Source organism: Anopheles maculipalpis, chromosome 3RL (assembly GCF_943734695.1).
Source record: "Anopheles maculipalpis chromosome 3RL, idAnoMacuDA_375_x, whole genome shotgun sequence".
NCBI classification, from domain to species: Eukaryota; Metazoa; Arthropoda; class Insecta; order Diptera; family Culicidae; genus Anopheles; species Anopheles maculipalpis.
The window spans coordinates 20346451-20374324 of record NC_064872.1 but is presented as its reverse complement, the minus strand read 5'-3'; the positions used below and the strand labels follow the sequence as shown (position 1 = coordinate 20374324).

Below are 27874 nucleotides of genomic sequence, written 5' to 3'. Positions count from 1 at the left end.
ATTGCAGGTGTTTCTTAAATATTATGGAACACTATTGCGATTATGGCATATGATTAGTTAAAACTATTGATTAAATTTCTCTTTATAAATTATGATCTGATAAGGCGGTTCTGATGAAGTTCGTCAGGTGATAGAATTGTATAATCGGTATCTATCCATGTCTATGAATTCCGGAGAGACCCGGAATCCAACATAAAATGATTTCGGGTGAGGAAGGGATGTCGTCAAGGAGTTGAATGTGGGGGTCTTTGGAGGTGCTGTGCTCCAAGGCAGCCAGAACACTAGCACTGTCACTGAAGATGACGTTCGGTCGGTCAGTCTGTAGTCTTTCGTCGTCGGCTAGTTGAATTGCTATTGCTTCGGCGGAAAAGATGGAGGTGTGATTAGGAAGTTTCATGGAGCAGTTTTCCGTGGTGGAGTGGATCCCACAGCAGACTGAGTCCAGATGAACGGAGCCGTCTGTAAAGATATGATGGAAATGTTTATATTTAGTCTGTATTAAGTGAGTAAAGGTACCATTGGTGATGTGGCTGCTTTTTTCGGTTCCTCTGAGAGAGCTTTAAAGTTCCCAGTGTATGGCAGGTGTACGGTGGTACCAGGGACGAATTCCCCGGCGGGTGGATTGGATGATCGGTGGTAGTTGTTGGTTGGTGAGTGTCTGTAGTTATGCTTTTGCTCTGGTGATGATTTCAGTTGCGTCGAGTCCTTTCTCAAGGATCTGAGCTGCAACTACGACTAGTCGGTTGGTGATGATGTGTTGCGTAGGAACTCTGGGTTTTATCAACTTTCAACAATATCTCCCACATTTGACTGCAAAGATCCTCTCCCTGTCGTTATAATCATTTTAATGCCCTCTACCTTGTCTTCCCATTAGTTTTTTAAAGATTTTTTTTTGCTAAGCTTTTATTGGTGGACAATCTGCTAACATAAATACAATAAATAAATTTAAAAAAAACATCAAAACATGTTTTTTACACATGAAAAGAAATCTGTTATTTCGAAACCAGAGCAAACGCTGAGGTTTGAGTGCTCCTTGAAATTGGAAAAACTTCTTTCTTATTCATTAGCTATACAACCTCAAGAGACCACAGCATTCAATTTGTATTATCCTTACGTACGGAGAGACGGTAGAAACGAACTGTCTTTTCTTGTTTCTGTCGCGTGTATTAATTATTTCTGAGAACCCTCATAGTATGTCTGTATTGTACTATTGTTAGGCCAATTTTAGGCAAATAAATAAAGAACGGAACCGCGTCCACCTCTACCACTGGATCAACGGAATTGAATATTGAGGTTCGATATGTATGGAATTTTGTGTTACTCTGTCCGTGTCTTAGCTGCAGAGTTGACCTCTGCACTGACAGTGCATTATCGCCATACGTTTTATTGTGTATTTATATGGAGATCGATGAGAGTATCGATCTCAGCAATGAACGTTGTTTACGAGGGTATTTGTGTTGTGGTGCCCATAGATAGTCCGGTGACAGACCCAAGGAGTCCTCTAACTTTTATAGATTTTCCGATTTGTCAAAATTTAATGATATTATTGTGTAAAAACCTCGGCATTCGTTGAGGAACTCTAGAAGATAAAAGCGCGTTCATTAAAATAGTTCAGTCTGAAACCGGTTCCACAGCTCGAAACGCTACGCACGACTCTCCCGGCGGTTGTTGTCCGCGATCGTTATCTCCAAGGTCGATCGGCGTTCGCGCGTGCTTCTGTGTTTCTTGTTTCATGTTGGGTTATGTCAGTGTAACGGTGGAAGTGGTCGGAGTAAGATGCAGTTCATCAGACAGAGTGTAGTTGTGCTTATATTGCTATGCAATCGTTATAGTGAGTTGCTCAAATAATAGAATAAATGTAAAGGGAATTACAATTAATGCTTATATTGCAGGCAATGGCGATACAACGTCCATGGCACAATTGGCGAACGAACGTCAGATAAACGCCATAGAACTAGCGATGATGCCTAATATTCGTGAATCATTAGATGGTAGGTGATAAGAGCTATTATTTTCGCTCGATTTTATTAAATAGTTTTAAATTAATTCTGTTTTCTAGATTGTCATATGAGATATTACAAATACGACTTACCAAAAGAAGAGTATTCCGTTTACGATCGACCTCGCTTAAAGTTCCGAGAGCTCCCCCATCTGGCCATGATTGGCTGGACCGGTTTGGATGGTACCGTAGGATGGAACTGTATGGGAGCACTAGTGTGGGAGAATTTCATTTTAACATCAGCAAGCTGTACGCAGAACGAAAAGTATGGCGAAGTAAGTGTATCTAGACTGAGGGCAGTGTGCTAATTTTCTTCAACATCTAGTCGGATAGCTCCCGATGTGATGCGCATGGGGAATCCCGGTGAGGAGCAACAGATAAAGATTGGCGAAGTTATACGCCATCCGGAATATAGAGAGAGTGACCGACAACACAATATTGCTTTGTTGCGCTTGGAATCAAAGGTTCAGTGAGTAGTGGTGATATGGAGATCGATTTGTTTAAACATGGTACCTCTTTTTTATTTTTGATAGACTTGATGGTACGGCTGTGCCTGTGTGTCTTTGGACAGAAGAAGAGAATCACTTCCGTAGTATGGAAGCGGTCAGAAGAAATGATTTAGGAACTTCAATCCCTACTAAAGTTACTGTTCGTCCTGTGCCGGGTAGTTGTGATGCAGGATCTAGTAACGCCACCGTACAGAGATCTGAGCTGTGCGTAGACAGTGGTGAAACGGATTCATGTATGGTAAGTAGACTAATTTTTTGTATGGAAGTTGTTAGCCATTTCTGTGACTTTATTACAGTGGATTGCTGGCGGATTTCTTCAAGTATCACTGCTCCACAGTGCCAAGGTGTCTCCATACCTGATTGCGATCAGTTCCTCGTCCAGTGGTTCCTGTGCACGATCAAAATCTACTGAATACACAAAAGTTTTCTCCTACTTTGAGTGGATACAATCAACCATTGAGGCTGCAGGAACATCAGCGTGGGGTTGGTAGTTTACAAAAGTTTCTACACGTGCCTTGTTGTATGTTATACTTTGAGATTGTGATTGTAGCATGGAAATTGAGAGAAACTGGATGTGCTCTTCGCTACATTAACTTAAGACCCTATGAGAAGGATGTGATAATAGGCGAAACGGCGTCTCACTATACAGTATCATCGGCTAGAAGGTACATTGACCCAAGAGATACACATGCAATGGCTGAAATACATTTCACTGGATTCAATTCCAACGTGGATGATTGTAATGGGCTGATAATAGACGAGGACACCGTACTGACGTTGGCCCAGTGTACGACGAAACATGGGTAAGGTTAAAATGATATCGTTTATCATTGTATGCAATAACTTTTTGAACTACGCTCCAGAAAACGTGCCACATACGTAAAGTACATGTACAACGAAGAGAATACTGTTGTAAAACATTACAATCATCCGGGCTATCGTGATGGACAGCTATACAATGACATCGGACTGTTGAAGGTGAAAATGCGCTTCACCTTCTTTGAGTACTTTGTACCGCAATGTCTTTGGCATGGTGAAGAGATTCCTCAAGAGAAGATTGAATTGACTGGTAAAGGAAGAGAAGATCTTAACACCCTCTTCATACACGATGAACCTGTGGAAGTGTTTTGTAAGAAATTGCATTTTTAGGATAGAACATGTTAGGACGCTTATCAATAACTTTTCTAACCTTCTTTAGACCCACAAACCATTCGTCTGACTCCACGTGTTGAGGTACTTCCATTTGACAACTGTTCTTACCCGGAAGAAATTTCGAAGAACCTACCAAGAGGATTAACTGAGGAACATTTGTGCTTTGGCAACGAACCATACCTAGTGCCAACCACGTGTACACAAACGTTCGGTGGTCCGATCGGAGGGTTAGCGTACAGATTCAACCGAACATTTCGATATGCGTTCGCACTTAACTTAGCCGGCCGTGATTGTGGTTTCGGATGGGCGGCATTAGGTGTGCGGCTCGCATCGCACATTGACTGGTTGAAATCAATGTTGCTACCAGGTCACAAAGCGGATAGTGGATCAGTTCACTTTTTGCATTCCGATTTGGAAGAAAACGATACTTGCCGGCATGTGGATGGTACGATTGGAGTGTGTGTGGATGCTGGTAGATGTCCCCGAATTCGGTACGAATTTTCGGTCAACCGTCAGGTGGTGTTTTGTAGCTCGTCTAGCGTTGTTTGCTGTCCGTATGAAAATTTGCTGAATGAAACAAGCGTTGCTGGTCGGGAGCTGGACGAGTGTGAGGATCGCTACAAGGAGGAACGGAAACTTTCAACCGAACGTTTGTTTGGCAACGGTCCTCTGAGTGATGACTTTCCTCATCTGGTAGGTAGGATTTGAAGACTTTGAAGCTCTTAAAGTTGTGTAAATTTCTGAAATCTTTCTCGTGGTAGGTTGAAATCGGTTGGCAGGCTAGTGGCGATACAAATGTTCAATGGAATTGTCGAGGAACCATTATCGCATCCAGCGCTATTTTGACTAGCGCAAAGTGTGTAAAGCAACAAACAAACTCACCTTCTCTGGTTCGACTTGGAGTGAACAATGCAGCTCCGGTTATGGATGTGCAGGAAACGATCATGCATCCCGAGTACGATAGAGCTACTGGCAAGAATGATATAGCAGTAGTTAAATTGAGACACTCAATAGAAAAAAGATCAACAACGAAATATCCTGCTTGCATTTGGAGCAATCAAACTCATACTCCGTTTGAAATGATTCAACTCATAATAAGTAAGTGGACAAATTCGTTTTAATTTTACGAAGAAGTGTATTAACGTGAAATTCTGTCCACAGATGAATCGGGCGAAGACTACGTTTTCTCCACAGCTAAATACAACACGGATTGTGGCGATTCCGAAACAGAAATAGCTTCCCGGCAGCTTTGTGTTGATGTGCATCCTCCCAACACAGTAGTAACGGAAGGAGATCCAATGTTTTGGACCAAAACATTAGCGGACGGTACAATGGCGCAGTATTTGGTTGGAATTATGAGTCACACTGCTGCTAACGATGGGTCAGTGAAAATCCACCATAGAATGTCGTCTTACGTTGGGTGGATAAAGAGTATTTTGTAGATCGAAGCGCCGAGAAGTAGTTAATCATTTCTTATCAAACGCAATGTAATAATAAAAAGTATTTGAAAATAAAAATTCAGATTAAAATATTTAAAAGGACTAATTTAGGTGTTTTTTCTGCTAGACGTGACTGCTTACTAGCGACTTATTCGGTTTTGGAGATTAAAAAATCGGCTTCAAATGTGAACAACAAACAAAACATTTAAACAAAAGTCTAACACAATCCGGTTTAAAAAGGAGAACTGGTCTTGGGTAAGTAAACTGGTTCGGGCGTCAGCAATACAGTGCTACGACTCTCCTAGCTACACAACCAGATGTCCATGACAGAATCTTAATCAGCTCAGTTTGTTACACCGCATGTTATGAAAATAAAACCAGTTATCATTGCAATGTACATTCAATTAATGCAATCAATGGTGTAAATATCAATGCAACCGGCATAAATGGGACACACACACATGTTCATACTAAGAGCGGGAGAGATAATCGTTTCGCCGAGGGAAGATGATGTTCAGTATGTGTCTGAAGCTCGGCAAGATGTTTCCTCCGTGTTACGTTATACTTTTAGCTTTGTGTTTCGATTTGGGTAAGAACATTTATAAGAAGCAATTCCTGTGTTTATTAATTTTTCATCATTTGCAAACAGCGACAGAAAGCGTGTTGATACCTGGAGGTGATATTAGTGCTCCCGATATAACGGATATAGTGTTACCTAATCAAAGAGAGTCATTAGCTGGTATGTTCTCGCGTTTTATTTCTTAGCTTACCAATGTTGAGTATTCCATACGTTTGTAGACTGTCAATTTCGACACTTTAAGTATGGCAAAAATTCAATCATAAAACCTGCCTCTGGTCAACCGACGTACCTGAGAGAGTTTGCACACATGGCTGCGATAGGATGGACACAGCGAGATGGTAGCATTACGTGGAACTGTGGCGGATCTTTAATATGGGAAAATTATATTCTAACAGCAGCACACTGTGCTGAGGACGCTCAGTAAGTGTGCATTAATAGAGTAAGTTTGACACTCGAGTTTTAACGTATTGCTTCCCTGGATTAGGAACGAAAAACCGGATGTCGCACGATTTGCTGATTTGGATCTATTCAACGACACAGATGATCGGTATGCTCAGCAGATAAAAATAGTGGAGATCATACGACATCCAGAACATAAGTTCCGGGCACGTTATCACGATATCGCTTTAATGCGTTTAGAGCACAGTGTAAAGTAAGTTTGAGGATCGTGAACATTGACGACTATTGAGCTTACCTTTGTTTTGTTTTGCTGAAGAGTTCACGACACCGTAGCACCTGCCTGCCTGTGGACGGATGATGAAATTCGTTTCAAAACGTTTGAAGCCACTGGCTGGGGAGACACCGGTTTCGGTATGGAAAACGAAGAACATTCATAGGAAAATTGCTAATAAAGATAGTAAATAACTCTATTGATCTCTGTTACAGGCGCAGAGAGGACACCTATTCTGCTGAAAGTATCTCTCGCTCCCGTGGACAGTGAGCGGTGCATCGAACATTATCTAAATTTACGAGGACTGCGATCTGGTTTGCATACGAATCAACTATGTGCCGGAGATCCACGAATGGATACATGTCCGGTAAGCGTGTTAATGAGGCCGCTCCCGGTAAAATGGTACGACACATCAAATGAGTGCTTTAACCTAGGAGCATCTACTGCTTGTTGTTGCAGGGTGATTCTGGAGGACCGTTACAGGTTAAGCTACTGCACAACACTCGTATAACTCCATTCCTGGTCGGAGTAACGTCATTCGGTACTGCGTGTGGACTTTCAGTGCCAGGAGTTTATACGAGAGTTGCTCCGTATGTACCTTGGATCCGGACCGTGTTAAATGATCGTGGTGAAAATGCTACAGGTTTGGTGACTGTGTCAATTATTAGTGCTACTAGCATACGAGTACTCACACTCTTTACTTCACACAGAATGGAAATTTCAACCGCAAGCGTGTGCGCTACGTTATGCAGAGTATCGAGAATACGAACCAAGAGTTGTACTGTACAAAACGGATAAAGATGAAACGGTTGATCTATCTGAGGCTCATCTGTTCGCTCAAGCATCAAGTCAGCTAGTGTCAATTCATTGGAACGAAACGGAAGAACGAAAGGAGTGCTTTGGAGTGATAATAGACGAAAGCACTATCGTTACTTTAGCCCGGTGTGTCTTAAAGAAAGGGTAAGTTTGACGTAGAATTAGATTTGTTCAGTTTAATTTGCTTGCTTTGTCTCATTTGCTAGGGATCCTCCATCTTACGTGAAGTATTAACAAAACAAGATAAACATTGTTACCCACTCCTACAAGCATCCGAATTGGACTGAAGGCTCACTTTATGACGATGTTGGACTTCTTAGACTGAAGGATCCGTTGCAGTTTTCCAAAGACTTTACACCAGCGTGCATTTGGGAACGAGCGGACCTACCTGCTTCTGAAGCTGAAGTATCTGGCCATGGGCTGCAAGAACTAAACGAAATTCACGTGTATGAGGAAGATTTGGAGACAACTGCTTGTAAGTTTATCTTATGTTAGTTTTAGACCGCTTCTTTCTGACCCAAACTTCTCCTTGCAGCTTTAAATCGTACTATCGATGTACTTGGTGTAGTGATGTTACAAAACGCTACAAATTGTACACACATCCCACATTTGTCACCAGCCGAACATATCTGCTTCGGTGCAGAACCATTCCTAGTTCCGGGTACCTGTCAGCTATCTCCGGGTGGACCAATACATCGCGAAATAATGCGCTCTTCCCGCAGCTTAATGTATGTGTTCGCACTTAGCCTTTACGGTCGCGACTGTGGCTTCGGTGAGCCGGCCGTGGGTGTACGGTTGGTGACCCATATGCCTTGGATGGAGTCGATACTGCTACCGCAGAAAGACGAGGGCGAAGACAAACCAGAACCGTTCATATTTTTAAATAGTGACTTAGAAGAAGGGGATCCTTGCACTGTGGATAGCAAAAGTTCAGGAGTTTGTACCAGTGCGATCAATTGTCCCTTTATGCTACATCGCTTTCGTCAGAATCAACCGGTTCAGTTTTGTCAGAGTGGATCCGTTTTGTGCTGCCCGCGAGAGTATATTCGCAATGGAACGGATGCAGAATGGAGAGAGATAGACAGCTGTGCAAACGAAACGGTTGATGTGGAGAAAGAATTCGATCATAATCGACATGTGGTAAGTTCGGATAGTTTGCTTGGACATTATACGGTTAAAAGCAGTTCTAAAAAATTTGTAGGTCAACATCATTTGGGAGGGAGGACAAGAGGAACAACGTTGCATCGGGACAATGGTCACTAGTAGAACCTATGTGACAGCAGCAAGTTGTCTGGAAGGTGTCGCGGATCCAGTTTACGTTCACATTGAACATAGACAACTTCCAATGGTTTTATTGATGGTCGTTAGGAATATAATAATACATCCGGAGTACGATCGTGCAACAAAACGTCATAACATTGCATTGGTGTCCACCATGAATCGTACTGAAGAATTTTTCGAAAAGGTACCGGTGTGTCTTTGGAGTAATGCAACGCATACACCTTTCTATCTTGAGCAAGTTGGGCTATCAGGTATGATGCAAAGTGGTGTCAAAATTTGTCCAAGGTTGAGTGAACCAATTACATTCTCTCCATTACAGAAAACAAAGATGAAAACGCAGCGCTTACCTTTACGAAGTTTAACACTGACTGTGAGCGATCGTTCGGTAGAAGTCTAGTATCTGAAGAATTATGTCTAGATGTAGAGTATCCGGAGGAAATGTTTGTGGTTGCTGAAGGCACACCAGCGTTCTGGAGTCATCGAAATTCCGTCCACTTTCTCGTTGGTTTTGCCAGCCACAGTGCACCAAACGATAGCAGTGTGTTTCTGCATACACGTATTGCACCGTATGTAAGCTGGATTAAGAGTGTTTTGTGAGAAGCAGTTCGAAGTTTGTGCTTGTTTAGTGTTTATGTAAATGATTAAGTAGCACACCATTGAACGTACAGTGCGTTGCGAATTGATACAGGACTCGGCTTCTTATAAAGGGTTTGTATATTGAATAAACGGACAGTTCGGTGGTAAAGGAGAAATTGGCACCGGTTTTCACACAGCAGAGTCAAGGTTCAAATAGCTACCGGATTGTTCCCGCGTTTTGAGGTCTAAACATCTTACTACGTAGCATCAACAAGTTTTGTTAGCCATTCGATGCCCGGCGTGACTTAGAAGGTCGTTAAGCCAAGAAGAAGAAGAAAATATCAGAAGAAACTTATTATTGACATTATCGTTTATGTACAAAAATCTGACAATGAATCTTTACTGCTATATATGCTTCTGGGTAAAGATTTCATCGGCCGTTAAGAATTTAGATTTGTTGGAGAGACAAATCGACCACCCACCAAATCTTTTTTAATTCCTGATCCTCCAGAAACCATGAATACCAGGCCATGGAATACCATGCCACAATACAGATTCTCAAGAAAGCTGATACGGCGCCCCTAGTACGATTCCCTGCTAAGAAGCTACTACTGCGAAGCTTGCGACAGCAGGCCCTGTGAAGCAGCTAACGGGGCCTAGGCGACCACCAACTCCGTCTATCGTTAGATCCAACACTGCCTAGTTGTTGGAGGCTTTGACCGTGGTAGAGTCCTACTCGGAAGTAGAGTACCAGTTGAAAGAAGCGACGATCTCGAGTTGAAAAAGAAGTCTAAGTAGCATAGTCTGCAGGCACGTTATTTAGTTAAATCATCCTTACTACGGGGTCCTGCCCAACCAAGAGGGTTCTTGTCAATGACCAGTTCGGTACGCTGGCGTAGAGGCGAACCGTCGTTGATGAAGGACTGCAACCCTGGACCGAGTTTTTTGGAAACGATTTGGAAACTATGTCATGTATCACTACGTGCTTAACCCTTAGTAGGCCAAATAGAAAAAGATAGAGACAAAATCATTTCCGTTTTCATTGCGGGTCGTATTATGTGAGGATCATCCATTCTATTCTGAAGGAAGTAGTCCTAGTTTTGGGTCGCTTCTGTCACGATTTAAGTAGTTTAAACTCTTGCTTGAAGTTGTGACTATCCTACAACGTGGTATCAACAAACCGTACGATGGTCAGCATGACCTCGGAGGTCGTTAAGCCAAGTGAAACCCCTGCTTAGCATAACAATGCTGAATAAGATGCAGTTATGGCTTCTTCGCAACAAAATGGTTTTATGCTTCCCGAAAAAGTTTTCATCGCAATGCTCTGTCTGAACAAAGCAAAACTTTGCCTAGTACATTAATCGTTCCATTAATTCCAACATAAACGGTTGATTTCTCTCTGTGTAGGATACGACTCTGTTGTGATTATGGGCAAACTTTTGTAACGCTTCACATCATCCTTTGTTGTCAATCAGATAGAGACGGGAAAAAAGCGATTTCCATAGTAGATAATAAAAACGGTCACGCCTAATGTAGTTATCGGGGTGAATTGTGGAACAGAAGAAGAAAAACCGATGGAACAAAGCTGATGTTTCGATTTAGAATCGCTTACTACTATCGTGCTATCAGCCATTTAAGGTTGTTGTCGCTCTCCGCACGCGAGAGGAAGCACATGTAGTTGCGAGATAAACAAAAACAAATGTCGGGAACTTTCTTTCCGGTGGTTCTTTTAACTTTGCCGAGCAGCATGATATCAACTTTCCGGCGCACATTCCCGGCTGGACGCTAATTGATTTCTTGGAATTGTGATTGCTTCCTACGATTTACAATGCTTTCGCTTCTCTTTTGTAAAGAATTTGATACGGAAGTAGCTTGCTGAGTGGGTAGTTTCAACGCTTCATGTAGATGATACGGATATGATAAGGAAAGCAGAAATGGTTAAACTAATTGAATAATAAATAGAATTACAGGACCAGGGTAAAATACAACAGCCTGACAAAGAGTTGTGAAAGGCGCTGCGCTTAAAGTAACACCGAAATGGGGAAACACTAATGAACGCAATTGAGCGACATAATTCAGTATAATGACTGTGATGCTGATACGATCAGTCTCTAACCTTTTTGTTGGAGTCGTTTTATTTCCTACCAATGAATGCTCAATTGCGAGGATATCCAGTGTACCACTTTTTGTAACATTGAAAATATATTTTGCACTTATCGTGTTGTATCCCGTTCGGCGCTATCATCCGGAAGCAGGTGAAACTGGCAGACTGCGTACGTGGCGGAAATTAATGCCTCCCAACACTCCTCAGAAGCTGTACGGAACTGACGTGTTGCCGGTGGCGTAAGTAAATTTTGCCAACCCCGTGACGGTTCGGTGCATTCGAGCAACGACGAACTTTGGCCGTTCGCCCGTGTGGAGCTGGAAGAAAATTAGATAAAACAACAGCAGCACGCTTCCTTCGCTGCCACAGGACTGATGGCGACGTTTACGTTTGCGTTTGCCGTTTATGTTGGCTGCCAGATGTTGGCTGGCTTGGTACAGTTAGTGTTGCGACGGTAGTGTTTGTGTGTGGTTCGGAATGTTGACAGGAGCAGCGTTCAAGATTTTCCTCGGTGCCACGAATAGTTTATGGTGGAAATATAATTACATGCGTTGATAAACATGTTTAGCATTGGAGCTTCTTGCTGTGTGAAATGTTGCGCACGCAAATGATGAGTGTTTGGAAGATTTGTTAAGTTCAGAGGAGCTTTTATAAAAATATTTCAATACTTATAAGAAAGAGAATGTTACATTGTTTTGAAGCTTTTGATATAAAAAATATATTTTACCGATTATTTTTATTGTATTGTCGTAATGTCGCTCGATCAATCATAATAATAGTTACAAAAGTTAATTTACGTTACAGCCAGGCATAGAATCAATTGCGTAGGAGTAAATAAATAATGAGTAAAAGTTAATAAAGCCAAATATTATAAACACTCGAAAGAAACGTCAAATGAACACAAAATGAGCTTTTAAATATCAAGATAGAAAATTAAATAGAAATTCCCGCTTGTCCAATATGCCACCAGTAATAAGCTTAATTTTTCGAGTAATAATTATTACCAGTAATAATCTTAATATTTAAATGATATTTGTAAAGACCGTTCTTTATGATTAAAGCATTTTATTTGCAAAGAAATATTTTACTACAAGTAATAAATTGAAAGAGTTGTTATCCAAACTTATCAACGTTTCACGACCAAAAATCGGAAAAACCAGCCAAATAAAAAACCAAATAAAGAGCAAAGATTGGGTACCATTTTTGAAAAATCCCGCTGAGCAAACACATGTTACACGTGGCACTAGAACGCACCGGTAATTCAATAGCTTCCATTGATAGCTGGCAAGAAATCAAACGATTACTTTAGGCGTGTTAGGCTGTTTTTTTTATTCATCTTCTTACTTATTGCTACATCATCAATACGATGGTTATCTTTACCACCGTGTGGTAAAATTGTCTCCATTCCGTGTGGAGGGTGGGGAGAAAGAATGGCAAAAAGACAAAACGAAGCTCGGCGACATCAGGAAAGCGCACGTGTACGTAAGTGGCTTCTTAAAAATTACCGCTGTGCCAAAATAAAAACAAAAACGCAAGACACGAGTTGCAGAAAATTATTCCGCCTGCAATGCTTGGAACTTTTTGTGCTTGGTGAGTACTAATTAATGTACACGACGCGGGAAAAGTAAGCCACTTAGCGTTGATTTTTGTTGTGTGCGCTTCGTTCGTGAGTGTACTTTGCTCTGGCACACTGCTTGAGATACTTTTGTCTATAAATCAAGCTTTAAAATAAGTGCGCTTCAACTTACTTCCATTCTAATGACACTTCCAGGCAGCGTATTCATGCCGAAGACAGCTATTTGTTTAATTTACGCATTATATATTCCTTCACCTGAGGAGTTCGTTACGTTGTAGAAGGAACTGGTAAATGTAAAAGTAAAGCATCATCTATTGATTACATTTGAAATGCGCAAAGATCCCTCCCTCAATTCCTCGTCCTTTATCTATCTCATTCTAGCTCTCTCTATCTGGATGGATGTTTGCAATCGTGGCATGTCAATATTTACAGAGTAATCGATCAAATTCCATGAAAAGTCGCATCGAATGGAATTGTATTCCAGAGAAGGATAGTAATGGGTGGTCTTGGACATGATAGTAGTAGTAATCTAAACAGAAGCAGATTCAAATGTAGCTTACGTATAAAGCAATATAACAAGGGCAGAGTTGCACGAATAAGGTTAGCAGCAGCAGTGACTTGTTGCTATTGGGTTGATATCGTATTTAGAAAAATTATAAACTATTGTGCACTTACAACGTACAATACAATAAAATCTTTTATTAAAGGAAGTCTTATAACCAAACTCAACAAGTAAAATTCAAAATCAATTCAAAATCATAATAGTCTATTCATAAAATATGAAACATCCGTAACAGCTCAGCCATGGGTAAAATTTTACCTTAGGGATACTGAATTTCCGCGCTCAGTTTCGAGGTATGCATCAAATCAAGAATCAATATGGGTTGATTAGTGTTAATTGTGCTGTTATGCTTTACCGCTTTCTATCTTTGTAGCGAGATGTGGCCCTCACCGTTCAAATAGACTGCTCGACAGCGGCTACGATGTTGTTTGAATAATTGATCAAAACCCAGAGCCCAGATACATCCATTCCATGCTTCATCGTATTGAGTTCCTTTACCCAGAAGCCACTCGGAAGTAGGTTTAATTATTTGACGGCAATAATTTATGCATCAGCAATGCGCTGAACGAAAGTGGACTATTGGTGCGGTTTTGTGATGCAACGTGTCTTGACCTGGTGAGAAGGAAGATCAATTCTCCATACTGTTTCTAGTACAACACGAACGAAATCCGACAATGAACTGTTGAGCGTCTGGTTTGAGGGTTCTGTAGGTCTATTCCCTTGACGGAAAAGTATCAATTGACATTCAAACCGATGGTTTGGCGTTTGTCACACTACATTTAGGCGTGTTAGCTATTTTCACCCATCACCCCCTAAAAACGGTACCGTCTAACAAACCCCCCCCCCGCCACACACACACACACTGATACCCTAGCCTGTTGTTGTAGCCGTCAGACGTCAAGTAGAGTCGTAACGCGTTGACTCGGTTACATCTTCCTCAATCGGTCGAGCAGAATCAAGCTCGTGCAATGCACGTCGTCATCATCGTACTTTATGACCTTATGAGGTACGGTTGATTCCATTGATGGATCCGTGGGTACTCGGAAAACAGGCAACGATGAAGAAAATCGACCCATCCTGACGATGATTGCCGACATCGTCTCGTTCGGTGTATGTGTACTTGCTTGGTGCATGTTTTTGTTCTGCCTATACTTTACGACCGACAGCACTGCTTACTGGGCCCAACAAGCGTTGGGTAGAGTCGTAAAAATTTGACATGTTACGTGGGTAAAAGCCTGGCAGAGAAATTGTTTACGGAAAACTGTCAAGCTTGTTGTTGGTATAAAATTATTTGAAGCAGTGCAATTTGAATTATTTTAGTTTTTAAATGTTTGTTTTGAGTAATAATTTGGAAAAGTAAGCTTAGTTTAGAAATCGGAGACAAATAGAATGATTTGTTTCTCTCGACTATCTCTTATGTATGTACATAACAAATACACATGCACATACACGTCAGACGCCAGCCAGTCAACACTTTGGGGAAATAATGGTTAAGAAGAAAACTTTCGCAATATTCTTCCCTACGCCAACAACCGATACGAGCTTCTTAAAACTTCTGCCATCATCATGACGATGTGACGCGTCGTTGCGTTTTGTCGACGGGAGTCGCATCGTCGAAATGTTATTCCACCGAAAACCCCTTCTATTAGTAGTAGTAGTTGTGGCGGTACACATATAGCACTTCCTGTTGTTTTATCACTGTCGGTACATTTCGTTTTATTTCCTTCGCGTGGAACACTTCGACCTACCTCTACACATGGCAACAAATCGAAAGAAATAAAACAACCATCAGGAGCTGCAAGTTGCTCTAAGTTGGGTCGACCAGCCACGACCAAACATTTGCCCTTTGTGACTGATGTTTTTCCTTTCCCTTTGCTTCTGCATCCTAAGGATCACTTTTCCGAAAGAGAAGAGAGCATGGAACTTGAAAATGTCACAAAAAGTAGTACCCACCATCAACTCGTACGCATGCATGCATTTGAATACAAACTTATCTACGGTGCACATGAATCGTGTGTACATCTTGTTTATTTTATAGCGTTTGGAGCGTATGGAGGAGCGTATCGCATCGCACTATTGGGCGAAGGCGGACAAACACCAGACTGATGTGTGTCTCATTTTAATTTAAAAAAGTAAATGTAATGGATCATACAATTACACATTCTTTAGCAACAGTTTAAGAGATTGCTAGACAATTCAAGGGGAATAGTAAAACAGAGCTGAACCAGTAAATTTTTAAAAGATTTTTTTTATAAAGCTTTTGAATCCTTTTCGAAGGAATGTTTTGAAGGACTTGAGACTGATAATTGACCTTAATTATAGAAAAATATTGAATATCACTTTTGGCACTACATTATTGGTTTTATATTATGTTTTTGCCAGTGTTAGGTTCTTCCCTGGTGACAATGAGTTTTATTTCATCATGTCCTTTTTTTAATTGTTTATGCTCTGTCTTCGTCTTCTCGGACTTCGCCGGCTTATTCATCTGACAAAACATTCGCGTTCTTAAAGTGATTTTACATGGATGAGTGACGTTACTGTATTGCTTGAAAATGAATATAATCTCTGTAATATTCCTAGCAAGCATCAATGTTTTTATCGAGAAAACATGTTTATTTATTTTAGCATGACGGCTCTGCACCGTATTTTCTTTGAGAAAACATGTGCTCGTACCAAAATTTAATGACTTCGAGAGCCAAGCAGAGGAGGAAAAAAGAAAGCAGCGATGTGCGATTCGTTTCGCTTACATGCATACATACATACACCGGTACGTACCACAGCTCGTTTCGGCTTATTCCTGAGTGAAAAAGTGGTTAATTTTGGCTCGTTCGATAGGTAACCAGCGGTTTATTTTGGCTTGTTCTAGAGTGAACGGATTTGTACCAACAGATCAAGCCGAAAACAAGCCGAGCTGATTGTTACCAGGGTTATTTTGAAGGCTATGTGGCAAGTGGGATCGAAAGCCACAAGGCATAAGAAATTTCAAATTGTTCAAAGGCTTCTTCTTGTTCTCGGCGTAACGACCTTTAAGTTCACGCCGGCCATCAGATGGCTTACTATACTTGCTGATACCACGTAGTTGGATAGTCAGTCCTCACTACGGGGGGACCCCCTGAACCCCTAAAAGGCATATCGTTTGAAAATTACGGAAAATTCGATATTTCGATGGAGGCGCCCAGTTTTTAATCATGTAGAGAAAACAATCCCATTTAATTTAACAAAAACTATGCAACATGGCACTGCAGAGGTTTTACGTTTTTCAAAAAATTAGTAAAAAAATAATATTTTAAAATAATATTAATTTTCAATTCATTTTGAGCAACCACTCCATAGTGCATAATAGTTTCAGCCACAGGATCAGATGAGTTATGGGTAGTTGGGAGTATCCTGACTCTTCTATCCGCTTTTGTATAGAGGTTGGATTAAGTCGTTTAGCACAACACTTCACTAAATAATTCCCACGTGAGTTCGCTCCAGCTCGTAGCCACACGTACACACACACACATACACCGAGAATCGAGTTAGTATGGCTTAAGGTGGGGAATCTTTTCCAGCTCTAAAATTGCGTAGACTGCCTTACACTGCCAATGTGGCTGCAGCCTTTACTATAGCCGGGTCATTCGCGAACGCATAATATTTAGCAAAACAAAAATTCTCCGAGAATATAAAATCCGAATAGTGTCAGAGCTCGAACACAATGTTTAAACTACTGTAGGGCACAGGTTAATGCTTACCCAGGGTGGGAAATGGATTTGTGGTTGCGTGGTAAATATTGTACACAGTTTACAGTAGCTCCCTTTGTTGTTGAAAATAATTCTAGTAGATAGAGGAGAGAATAGATGGAAAAGTTATTGTATAGGCATACATGCCAACGAGTCCCGTTTTATTCGGCGGGAAAATTTTGCTCGTTGAACAACGTGTAACACTCATAATCTTTTTAGATGATGCCATTCCAGAGCTCGTTGGTGGGATCAGAATACCGATGGTATCTATTCATGCTAGTGACGCTGGTGCGTTGATGTGGGGGTGCAAGTTAATAGTGCTGTTTGTACTTTGTAATTACACTATCGCTAGTTTTACGCCTTATTTGAAATGAGGAAGTAGTTTGATAAAGCCAATTTCAATGTAAACTAGTTTTGAGCACATTGGAAATGTCAACCTGATGCCACTAGTCCTGTTAAATATTTTTCACATTATATGGCGTGCTGTGAAAAGAAAACAAGAAAGAAAATGATAAACGATTATTAGTTCTGATTCATTTATTCTACTTCAAACATAATGTTGACTGTTGACCGTTTGTGTTGTTCCTTCCGGTTCATTATTGGCTTTGAACAATAACATCCAAAGGATGAAAAACAAACAATCATCAGTCAGCCCTTCCCTTTCTGTACGGTTTGTGAAGCGAGCTTTACTCACTGGTAAAAACTGCTACAAGAGAGCACTCACCAGAATACTAACCTTTGAAACGTAAACAAACGTTGTCAGTCTCGCTTGTGACGATGTGTGAGTGATTCTGTTGAGTGGCTCGTGAATTTTGTTCCAGGAGTGTCTGAACTAATACTCATCTGACCTTGAATAAGATCGGGTGGTGTGTGGGTAGATAAATAGGGGAAATCACTCAAAGCGTTCACTCATGAGATTCTCTCCTCAACACGCAGAGCAGATTTTCATTTAGCGGTGTGCTTTAACGGGGCAGATGGCTGTTATGAGTACCAGTATGTTCCTGCGTCAGTTAGTAGATGTGAAGGTGTTACGGAACCGGAAATACTATGACATCTTGCCGTCCTATTATCAATCTCACCTCACAACGATCGTTACAATCGGTTGTTCGTATTATTAGGAGATTATCTCATTATTTGATTGACTTCCAGCAAATGTACAGCGTTTGGTGCGTGTCTTTTTGCTTACCGGGAAGTGTTACGATTAAAGTGTGGAAGATTTTGGTATTCCCGTTCATTAGAACGGGAGATTCGACTAATTTAATTAGACGGGTAGCATCGTTCATGCAGACAGTGTAAGCCTTTATGTGACTGGAGCAAAGACACATGCGTGTGCTACGAATGGAATTAATAAAGTAATTTAATTATGACTTGCTAGTGGAAAAAATGAGTTACATATTTGATTTCATTTAATGCAATATTTTGTATTACATCACATTGTATCATATGACAATACAGCGCAAGTCGTCATACTTAACATAACATTTTATTATGCATGTGAGATATGTATTGAGTTCGAGTAAGGACAATAAAACAAATAATTTGTCTTATACGCGTGTACATTCATAAAAAAGTGGAAATAAAAATAGGTGATCTAAAAATACAAATGTGTGCACAACAAATTTAAAGCGTTTATAGAGACGTTATCCCTCAAAGAAAAAAATCTTTTGAACTCGTACAGCAGGTCTCTTTCCAATGCTTTATTTACCATCGCAAAATTGCTTATCAGCTTAACCGTAGGGTTAGCGAAATGTGTATGTGTCTGTGGCTATCAGCAATAGTCACTGTTGTGAGGATTAAAACTGTCCCTTGAAAACATAACATGGCATAAAGCGCGTCCGGTTGTCCGATCGCCCCACCGAGCGACATCAGCTGGCGGTTGGGGTTTTTGTTTGTATTTTATTAAATTCAGAGTGAGTTCGTTTGTGCGTGGTTCACTGACAGCGTCTGTTGCGTTAATTGACAATTTGTGTTGTGGTCAGGTGTATGGGCGTAAAAGCAATGATCGTAAAACCACATGCTGGTACGTATGATAAAACAAGCGTTTCTGGCTATAGAGTATTTTTCTCGGAAATTCCCTTGTTAAGAAAGAAAGATGATTACCATATTTAATAAAAAAAAGAAGTATTGCTAAAATGTCAATTAAAATTCATAAAATGCCAGGCACCTCCGTTTAGTTTTACAAAGTACTGGGCGTCTCCATTAATCCTAGCAAAGCACTGGACGTCTTGATCAAAAGCTTATGGGCGAACGCTCCACAATGTAATATTGCAAAGTTGATCTAAGCCTGGTTTCATATTCAAGTGAACTTTGTTACACGATGAAAACTTTGAGCAAAATTCTTCACTGCATTGATAACGAAATGCTCAGAAATTTTATCGAGGTGCGAAATAACGCGAAGAAACGCTTCTTTTCACTAAACGAAATAGCAAGCTATTTACCATACATAAGCGAGCGATGTGTTTTACGCTCCAGTTGCTCGAACAAATTTTGTGCATGCCATGGCTTCCGAGTATCAATTGCGATCTGCTCGATGTACAATATTATTGTTTCGTTTGAAGCTTAGCGGTACCGTTTCTGCTACCGTGTACACAAATATTGCGGATGGAAACCATCCAAGAGACAAAGCAGGTAAAGCGTAACGTTCGACTAATTCCGTAGAATAACAAAATGAAATTTATCGGACGCACAACACCAAGAGCAAGAATGCAGGAGGAACTTGAAAGAACATTTTTCGGGCTAGCTTCTCATCGGTGTGCTCTTGGTAGGAATTCATTCTTTCAGTGTCACTTGTGAGCAGTCTGGCAATGGTTATTAGAAGGGCAACGTTTCAACAAGTTGGATGGTTTGGAAATATCAAGAGCTGTTGTAAAAAAAAAAAAAATAACGAGACGGAAAACACAAGTACTGGTGATTAAACGTATTGAAATTGTTTTTTTTTGTGAAACAGTCTTTAATATTAATAGACCGTAAATAAAGTTTTGAGGGTTGGAATGGAATGCTGAGACTCTTGTGAAAAGAATCATTGGAGAATGAAATGGGTCCTCCAATAAACGTAGGGTAGGTGTTTATACTTTTGGAATGTTTGTTGATCTAGGGTCCTGTATTAAGATTGTTGGGACGGCTTGAACAAAGAAGTATATTTGATTAAGTCTATTCAAACTAAACTTTATTTGAGGTCTAATGATTCAAAATCTTGAATCATTAGATGAGTTGTATGATAGCTTAGCAGCATGATGATCTGTACTGTCAATCACTAAAGGTTGAACTTTAAAGGCACAGTTTGACATAATAATAGATGCTTTGTGACTTGATGATCTTTTCTAAACAAAATTGGTACAATATAACAATGCCAAATGAACCTAAATATTGCGTAAAAAAAAAAGAAAGCAAATTGTTCCTGAATTTCTAGCATTCCATCGATTAACTTTCACCGCATTCATGCTCAGAAAAGAAACAGTTTGAGTTTGCGGAGTGCGGTGAAAACTGATCTCCCCCTTACAAGTTGGATGCCAACATATCAAGTCAAAAAGTTCTCTCCACAGTGGTTGTGCCGTGGTGTGTTCAGCTAATGGTGCGGAAGATAGTACGCTTTTTCGGTGACCGAACCGGGCCTGATCTTTTCCAACCTCCGATCGGATGGTAAGAATTTCAATTTTCCCATCACCGCAACGTCTAGACAGCATAAGCAATCTTTTGAAATACCGACCCCGACGCCCGGGCCCGTTACACGTTTCGCATCGATTACCGTTTTGGTTTTATGGCACTTAGCTTAGCCGCGAAACCACACGGCTCACGTCCTTCAACTACACCGCAGAATGGGACGATAAGGCTGGTGTGTTGAGGTTATTCTTTTCCTTTTTGTAATGGAAATCAATGGCAACGGTGGTTGAGATTTTGGCACACCGGAAAGTAATTCAACGAACTGCCGCACGTCAAGTGAATGGAAATGGTTACACTAAAGGTGTACGAGCATAGAGTGGGATGTACACTTTTGCGTGTACTAGGAGAAGAGATAATGGATAAGTTTTTACTTTAAGTTTCGCAGGTTTTTGAAGTGCAGGAAACGATCGGCGAAAACAACGTGCATCATGTAGAAAACTATCCAAAATCCTAGCATTATCCGGTCAGAGAAAAACACTTTGAAAAAGCTGCTTCTCTCACATCCAGCAGGGATTCGATGGTGGATGAATTATTAAATCGACTCGACTGTTAATTAAACAGATTGCTTATCTGATTATCGCCCGGATTGGCGGTATCGGATACCGTGCGATTCGACCCAGGTGCAAACAACTTCATCTCAGCCTTTTCACTGCGGGTAAAATGGACGAAAATTAGCTTTTCCATTTCTTTTTTTTTCCTTTGTGCTGGTTGTCCTATCCGGCACAACATCTTAATTGGAATTAAAGAAGGGGAAGAACGAAAAAAGGGACTGAAAGCTAAATGGCAACTTTTGTCGCAGTTGAAGATTGATTCATTTGTTTGTTGGTTATGGATGGGGGTTGGTAGTGAATGAATGGGGAGCTACTTTGTTGGAGGGTTTTGCTCACTTGTTAGTGAGAGGGTGGTTTTAAGTTAATTAGAGCCGCTTTAAGTCATTACGGGTGGGCTACAAAAAACAGAACGCCCCGAAAGACACCGATCTACAGACCGAGTGACTGTATTGGAAATTTTGCGCGTTGGTGGTGGAGTAGAAAAATGTGGAGAAGAAAAATTAAAACCAAACTTGCAAAGAAAGCCTGACACCCAGGTGCACTATCATACCAAATAGCTATCATAATTGAAATAAGTTCTTTCAACCACTAGACTACCTTTGTGGAACGAGATGTTCTTTTGCTACGTAACTACAATTGAAGAGAAAACGAGAAGACAAAACAACGCAGCACAGTTTTGGGCCTTTTGGGCAATCTTATAATATGGCCCGTTTTATTTTGTTTTTATTTTTAATGAACCTGAAGACAAGAAAACTTGGCTGGTCGATAGTTTTGCTATGCCCAGCGGGATAAAAATTGTACAGTGAAGAAAGTGTACCCAATAGAGCGTTAACTTTTTCAAATGACAATATGTTTGATGAAGCGTAACGTTGGGTTGGATAAGTGTTGTACAAACTGCTGTTTAATTTGATAGATTTTTATAGTTTTTTTTAAATTATCAAGGGCGATTGTAAGTTTTATCAAAGTTCTTACATCTACAAATGTTAAAATGTAGGGCTTTGTAATACGATTGAATTTCGTATCTTCATTTTCATCTTCGATAAAGTTTACTTAAAAAAGATTACTAAAGAGACAACACTCTTTAATAATTCTGTTTTCTTTCATTGGAACGTTAGTGTGTTTTATTCAAAGTTAGAAAGGGCGATGACGTGAAAGAATTATTCAATTAGTAAGCGTTTTTTATTTCACTTTAAGCTATTAAGTTAATGCAATGGAGTAAGATGGAGATTAGAGGTGAAAAAAAAATGCGACTCACAGAAACTGCATTCAGTTTGTAGCTTTCCATACTGGTTATTGCTCAGGGAAATGCTAGCAACAACGACGATAAACGAGAATATATTAGATTGATATAATCCGCTTTAGTGCTGATTAAAACGATTATGATACAGCGAAAAATGGAGTCGCGCTGCATTGTGGCAAGTGATGCAAATGGTGAAAGTAAAGTACAATCAAGGTTGAATGAATTCCTGTCGAGAAAACTGTAGAGGTGAGAAGTTCTTAGAAATGAAGAAAGCAATCACAAACAAACGTTTTATTTCAAATAAAATGCAACGCTATCCCGAGAATTTTTCCACAGAAATTGCTTTTATTTTTATTCATAAAAGACGACCAGGCCGTATTGCTAGAAATTGCTGAATTGCTAAATAAAATGGAATAATAAAATTGCTTTTATAAAATGGAATAATTCATTGCACTCTGTAGTAGATGGATTTCCAAAGAACAAACACAAACTCCAGTATCCGGGACTGGACTAAGCTTACTCTTGCTTGGAAATATTATGCTTCTACAGCAAAATATCACATAAAAGCCTCTATTTATTGTTATTGGCCACATCCTAATAGAATACATTTGTTTGTACTGATAAAGCACACACATTGGACGAGTTAGTGCGATGCAAATGTTAATGCTTACTGGAAGAACGATTTTTCAATAAAAGTTCACATTCATTCACCCTTTTGTATGTGATTCCGCGTACGATGCGGTGATTTGCATTAATGATCCAGCTCTGGTTCCTGGTGATTACATCAGGATATGCCCTTTGATAAAACAAAGTTATTCTACCAAACACGATTTAAGTTGAATCCGAGAGCAAGTTCTCAGTGTCACAGCGTGATTGGGAGCTTTCGCCATTCTGAACCGTTTTCAAACTAACGTATTTTACTGCCACGTCACGATAGGAAGTAGCGTAGGGAGAGAGAGTGAATTGGTGCACACCTTCTCTGTTCCACTTAATCCACCCTGGTGTGACAGTGATGGTGAATGGAAGCAAGGGGAAAAAAAAACAAACAGGGGGAAAATGGTAAGCTGAAGTGATTTGTCGGTGGCATTTCAATTATCAGAAGAATTTGGAAAGTTTCACACCGGTAGATAAAATCAATTTCCCCATTCATTTCTTCATTTTGTGTGCGCGTGAACCGCGTAATGATTGCTGGATTGTTTTACAAAGAGACCAAACAAATGAAAGGAACAGAGAGATACAGAGCAAGAGACAGAGAGACAGAGAGACAGAAGCAGTAAAAACGCGTGCAAATTTATAATTGGAAATAGCAACAATACATGGAAGTTTTCTTTGCTTAGAATTTAAGTTGAATGTATATTTGAATTAACGTATTTGGTTAGCAGTACGGCCTGGTCGATTTTTTTTCTCATGATGCAGGATGAATGAATCGTGTGATACACTGTTTTTTTGTTTTATTCCCTTTCAATGATGACGTTCGTGTGTTTAATGAATTACACAAATACTTTCGACAATGGCAGTGATTGTATGTGAGAATCAGTTAAACATCAAAAGAAGAAGATGGGTGGCTTTCGTTTAGTTCACTTTATTTATTCTCCAATTCGCACGTCCTTCACCTTCGACATTTCGCGTTCAACTGACCTCTCGACCCAGCAGCGCGCGCCGCTTAAATACCCCCCTTCGCTCACTCGGCGCTCGCCACGATATCGCTATCTCGTTTCCCTACTTCACATGTATGCTTCACATTTATGCTCCGTTGTTGTAGATTCTGAATGGCTTTCAGCCAGCAGTGTTCTGAGAACTGGTTGGTGTATGAACATTAATTTTAAATTCCATCATTTGAATTTTCACGTTTGTGAGTATAAACCATTCTTAGAAGCGTTCACGTGCCACGAATGTTTTAATAATCGGTGACTGCTATGTGGCTGTATGTTCTGGAAGCTACGAACAATTTTTATTCGCTAGTGTTTATTGAAGTGTGGGTAATATTTGTCGGAATGAATTTTAAATTTTATTGCATGTTGGAAGCATATTGCAAGGCTTATAATACATCAATGCCAGTTTATCGCATGCCACAACTATGTCAGTAATTGTTTTACACTACAGAAGATTGATCTATTCTGCTCTAGCGCTTTAATACAGTTGTAATCCATGTTCACAAAAAAATACTGGCATCGCTTTCATGAAACCATCGCAGAGCTTGAAACCACTTGTCAGAAAAATATCTTCAAATATTGATGTATTGAAGCACGTTTCAAGTAGAACTTGTGAATGAAATTGAGCAAAACGATTTTAAAGGGTGTTTTTTTGTGTTGTACTAAAATGGGAAGGAGTGTAACGTACGAGAATCGGAGGGTTTTATTTTACAAACCCATATATATTTGAGCACAATTTTCTTTCAAAGCTTCTAGGAATATTTTGCTAGGAATAAACTCGTTGAAGTATACTTCCAGTAATGGAAAGTTTTTTTTTTTAGATTCTTCAGCTTTGATGAGTCTTATGTGTTGTGTATTGCTTGGAAGTTTAAAATCGGATAAACTATATGTATGTTTCGTACGAAATTTCACTTGTGGTTAACCTGAGAGCATACAGATCATATTGTACGTGCAAGTGAAGCCATTGAATCTGCAAACCTTATAAAGCTTGGAAACAATTTTGCCAAACCAGTGAACTTTGTCTAGTGTTTCTTGATTAGCTGTGGTTGTCGAAAGCTAGAAAAGTGGAGAATGTGTTTTTGAATATTTTTGAAGTGGAATTATCGTTGAGAAAGCATAGTTTTGAAATTGTTATCCATTGTTCTCAAGAGTAAAACGCCTTTTTATTTATTTTCAGCATTGAATCACTGCTACAACCAATCAATTGGTTGTAGCAGTGGTGCTTACAATCAATTGTATCAACTTCTTACGATAAGATTTAGATGTCAACTGGTCGTAAGTGTTTGTTTTAAGATCCTCATTGTCCCTGTGTGTTGCAATGATGCTCATTGTACCGTTTTGCATGTTCAAAGTTGTCTCTTGTCATAAAGATGTACAGTATAAAGGCAACAGTTTAATTGCTTCAATTCCCAGAAAGATATTTTTACCAAGTTTAGAAGATATCATAAACCGCAGCAATTACTTACGTTGCTGTACTAGCAGGAAAAAAATGTGAAGAAGTCTTTGAACAAGAAGGTGGTCAGATTTATGAGACAATCTTCCAAAAAGAATCTCCTCGTTGCTTTATGGATTTTTTTAAGTAGTATTCTTGTCATACAGTGAAAGCCTATTGCTGGATGTTTGAGTTGAAACAGTGCCAAGTTTCTTAGGTTTCTTAGAATCATTTGAGTTTGATAGAAAAGAAATCATGTAGAATAAAAAATACACTTTATTAAACCTTAATTTAGTGGTACCCGGCTGCCAAAAGACATAGTTTAAGCAAGCACTCATCAAACTTTTATTACACTTTGTTTTCCTTTACCAAAATGTCTCTTTGTAACTCCTGATCGTTTGAAATTTCAAAGTATTAACGTTGAACATTTCCTGCCTCTAAGCTTTGTAGGGAAAATGAGATCATTCCTAAGAAGAAACAAAAACGTAGTAAAAAGTTATGCTACGTAAGACGGGTTTGATGTAACAAGCGCACTCGTGTAAGGATAGATGTATGCGGACGTGCAAAGACATAGCACACGAACACACCGAGCAAGAAACGTCGAACTAATTAAGGAGTGATTTATGACAGGGATGAGAAAGGAAAAAAGAGGGTCGGAAAGGGGAGATTCTTTTACTTTCGCTCGCCATTTTGACGACACGGGAACACGTAATTGACGGAACGACGAGCTAAAATGATGAAATTCTCTGAAGGTGTGTATTTTTTTACCATGGATTGTGGAAAGTTTATTGTGAAGGAATAAAATTTGAGCCATGCAAAATTGGACAAATTAAATTTTGTTTGTAGAGCTCCCTTTTTAATTTTGATTTTTTCAATTTGCTGTCTTAAAGTTGTCAAATTAGTGGTTAAATAAATGTAAAGATGGTGTTCCTTCATCAGCATCAGCATTCAGAATTTGTTTGAATAGTTGAAAGTAATAATTCATCGTTTAGATTACAGTCACAAAAAAGTCTCATCTTTAACAAATAATAAAAAAAAATTAACGTTACGCAGTGACATTACATTTCATAGCTACAAGTAAATTAACATGCTTGGAGCTTTTGCTGCAGCGGTAAAGCATAAGCAGAAAGCATAACGATGTGCAGGTGATGCTTCTAACGCTTTCAACATTCCAACTATAATGGGAATTTAAACAGTGGAAGTGCTTGCGCTAAATTGTTTAGCAGATGAAAAGTGGATGAACTATGGTAACCCGTTGATTGTAAACCTGTATCGTTAGGTCTTTAGCAAACTGTTAGTATAAACATTCCCGTTGCATTCCAGTTAAACAATTTCTAGGCAATAAAACGCAGCAAGGATACTGGTTTCAATTAAAAATTTAACTATTAACAGGAATGTGCTTGCATGTGATAGTTATACATATTTTGTACAGTACAATGTCAGTGTGTTTGATTACTTTCATCATTTTTAAATTAATTTACCTTTTAAAATTAATACGACTAAGGTGTATGCTTGAAAAATGCATCTTTGTACAGTTTTTTTCTCCCTATTGAGGTAAATATTCAAATGAAAAATTATTACCACATTTCTATGTTGCAACGAACACCGACATTGTCTAGGAGCAGGCGTTCTCAAACAAACCGATGTACCGCCAAGAAATTGAAAATTAAAATTTATGCCACAGCTGACCACATTTGTAACACAGCTGTCGTCAGAGAGGTTCGTTCCGTGCGCTGATGGTGTTTCAGAGAATTGAAAAGTAGAAATGAAAACAGACATCCGAACGCATTTCAACGTAGTTAGCAGCAAAAAAGCCCTGCATCATTATGAGAAAATGAATAAAAAGGAGAATAATGCCTCGGGAAGATAGACTTTAACTAACAAGAGAAAAAGCGAACAATCTTCCCGGATGATTCTCTTTAGCTGTTTGGTAAACGCAACTTGATTAGTTCCCGCTCCGGATGTTGTTCCAATGCTTCGCTACAAAGATAGCAGCAAACATTATTAATGACCAATGTACATCAGCCATAAGCTAACATGATCTGGCAATTACATAAACTTAACATGGAATGATCCACTGCATGGCCACAAAGCAGAGTAGAATCGTGCTGCAGTTAGTGCATTTACATATTCTCTTTGTACGATGCTGGATTCGGGATTCAAAGTGTGCATATGTTTGCATTAGGGTGGGACACACTGCCGCTTATGGTTGTGAAAACAATCTTCTTGACAGTGAAACGGATACAACATGGTCCTGCAAACTGAAATGCTTTAATGTTTATGAAATGCATCCGGATTGCTCTAGATGTAGCAATATCTGTCAGATTGTTTGATAAACTATGCTATCCTGTTT

General features: G+C 39.7%; 4 protein-coding genes across 4 annotated transcripts in view; all 4 read left to right on the top strand.

Annotated features, from left to right (window-relative positions):
• Positions 1-27874, top strand: part of LOC126565490 (uncharacterized) — a 500287-nt gene that overhangs the window by 118661 nt on the left and 353752 nt on the right. The window lies entirely within an intron of this gene.
• LOC126564106 (uncharacterized) lies at positions 1777-5102 on the top strand. The gene is made up of 11 exons (XM_050221040.1): positions 1777-1831; positions 1893-1991; positions 2060-2264; positions 2325-2468; positions 2533-2746; positions 2805-2991; positions 3059-3311; positions 3372-3637; positions 3707-4353; positions 4422-4758; positions 4822-5102. Exons 1-11 carry the CDS (start codon positions 1777-1779, stop codon positions 5100-5102), a joined length of 2688 nt encoding a protein of 895 aa, XP_050076997.1.
• LOC126560466 (uncharacterized) lies at positions 5619-9043 on the top strand. The gene is given in 12 exon segments (XM_050216425.1): positions 5619-5688; positions 5749-5838; positions 5898-6099; positions 6164-6331; positions 6395-6489; positions 6565-6716; positions 6809-6992; positions 7060-7309; positions 7372-7640; positions 7701-8305; positions 8367-8697; positions 8766-9043. Coding segments are annotated over 12 exon segments (2694 nt in total).
• The window catches only part of LOC126560465 (uncharacterized), a 34564-nt gene continuing 20196 nt past the window's right edge, over positions 13507-27874 (top strand). Inside the window, exon 1 of the mRNA XM_050216424.1 lies at positions 13507-13510. Within this exon, the coding sequence (XP_050072381.1) occupies positions 13507-13510 (4 nt within the window). The remainder of the gene's footprint in view (positions 13511-27874) is intronic.

Excerpts from the sequence above, each read along its gene's own strand:
- LOC126564106 (XM_050221040.1), top strand. The coding sequence starts at position 1,777 with ATGCAGTTCATCAGACAGAGTGTAGTTGTGCTTATATTGCTATGCAAT. Across the intron at positions 2,747-2,804 it reads GTGAAACGGATTCATGTATG|TGGATTGCTGGCGGATTTCT; the intron begins GTAAGTAGACTA and ends ACTTTATTACAG. Across the intron at positions 4,354-4,421 it reads GTGATGACTTTCCTCATCTG|GTTGAAATCGGTTGGCAGGC; the intron begins GTAGGTAGGATT and ends TTCTCGTGGTAG.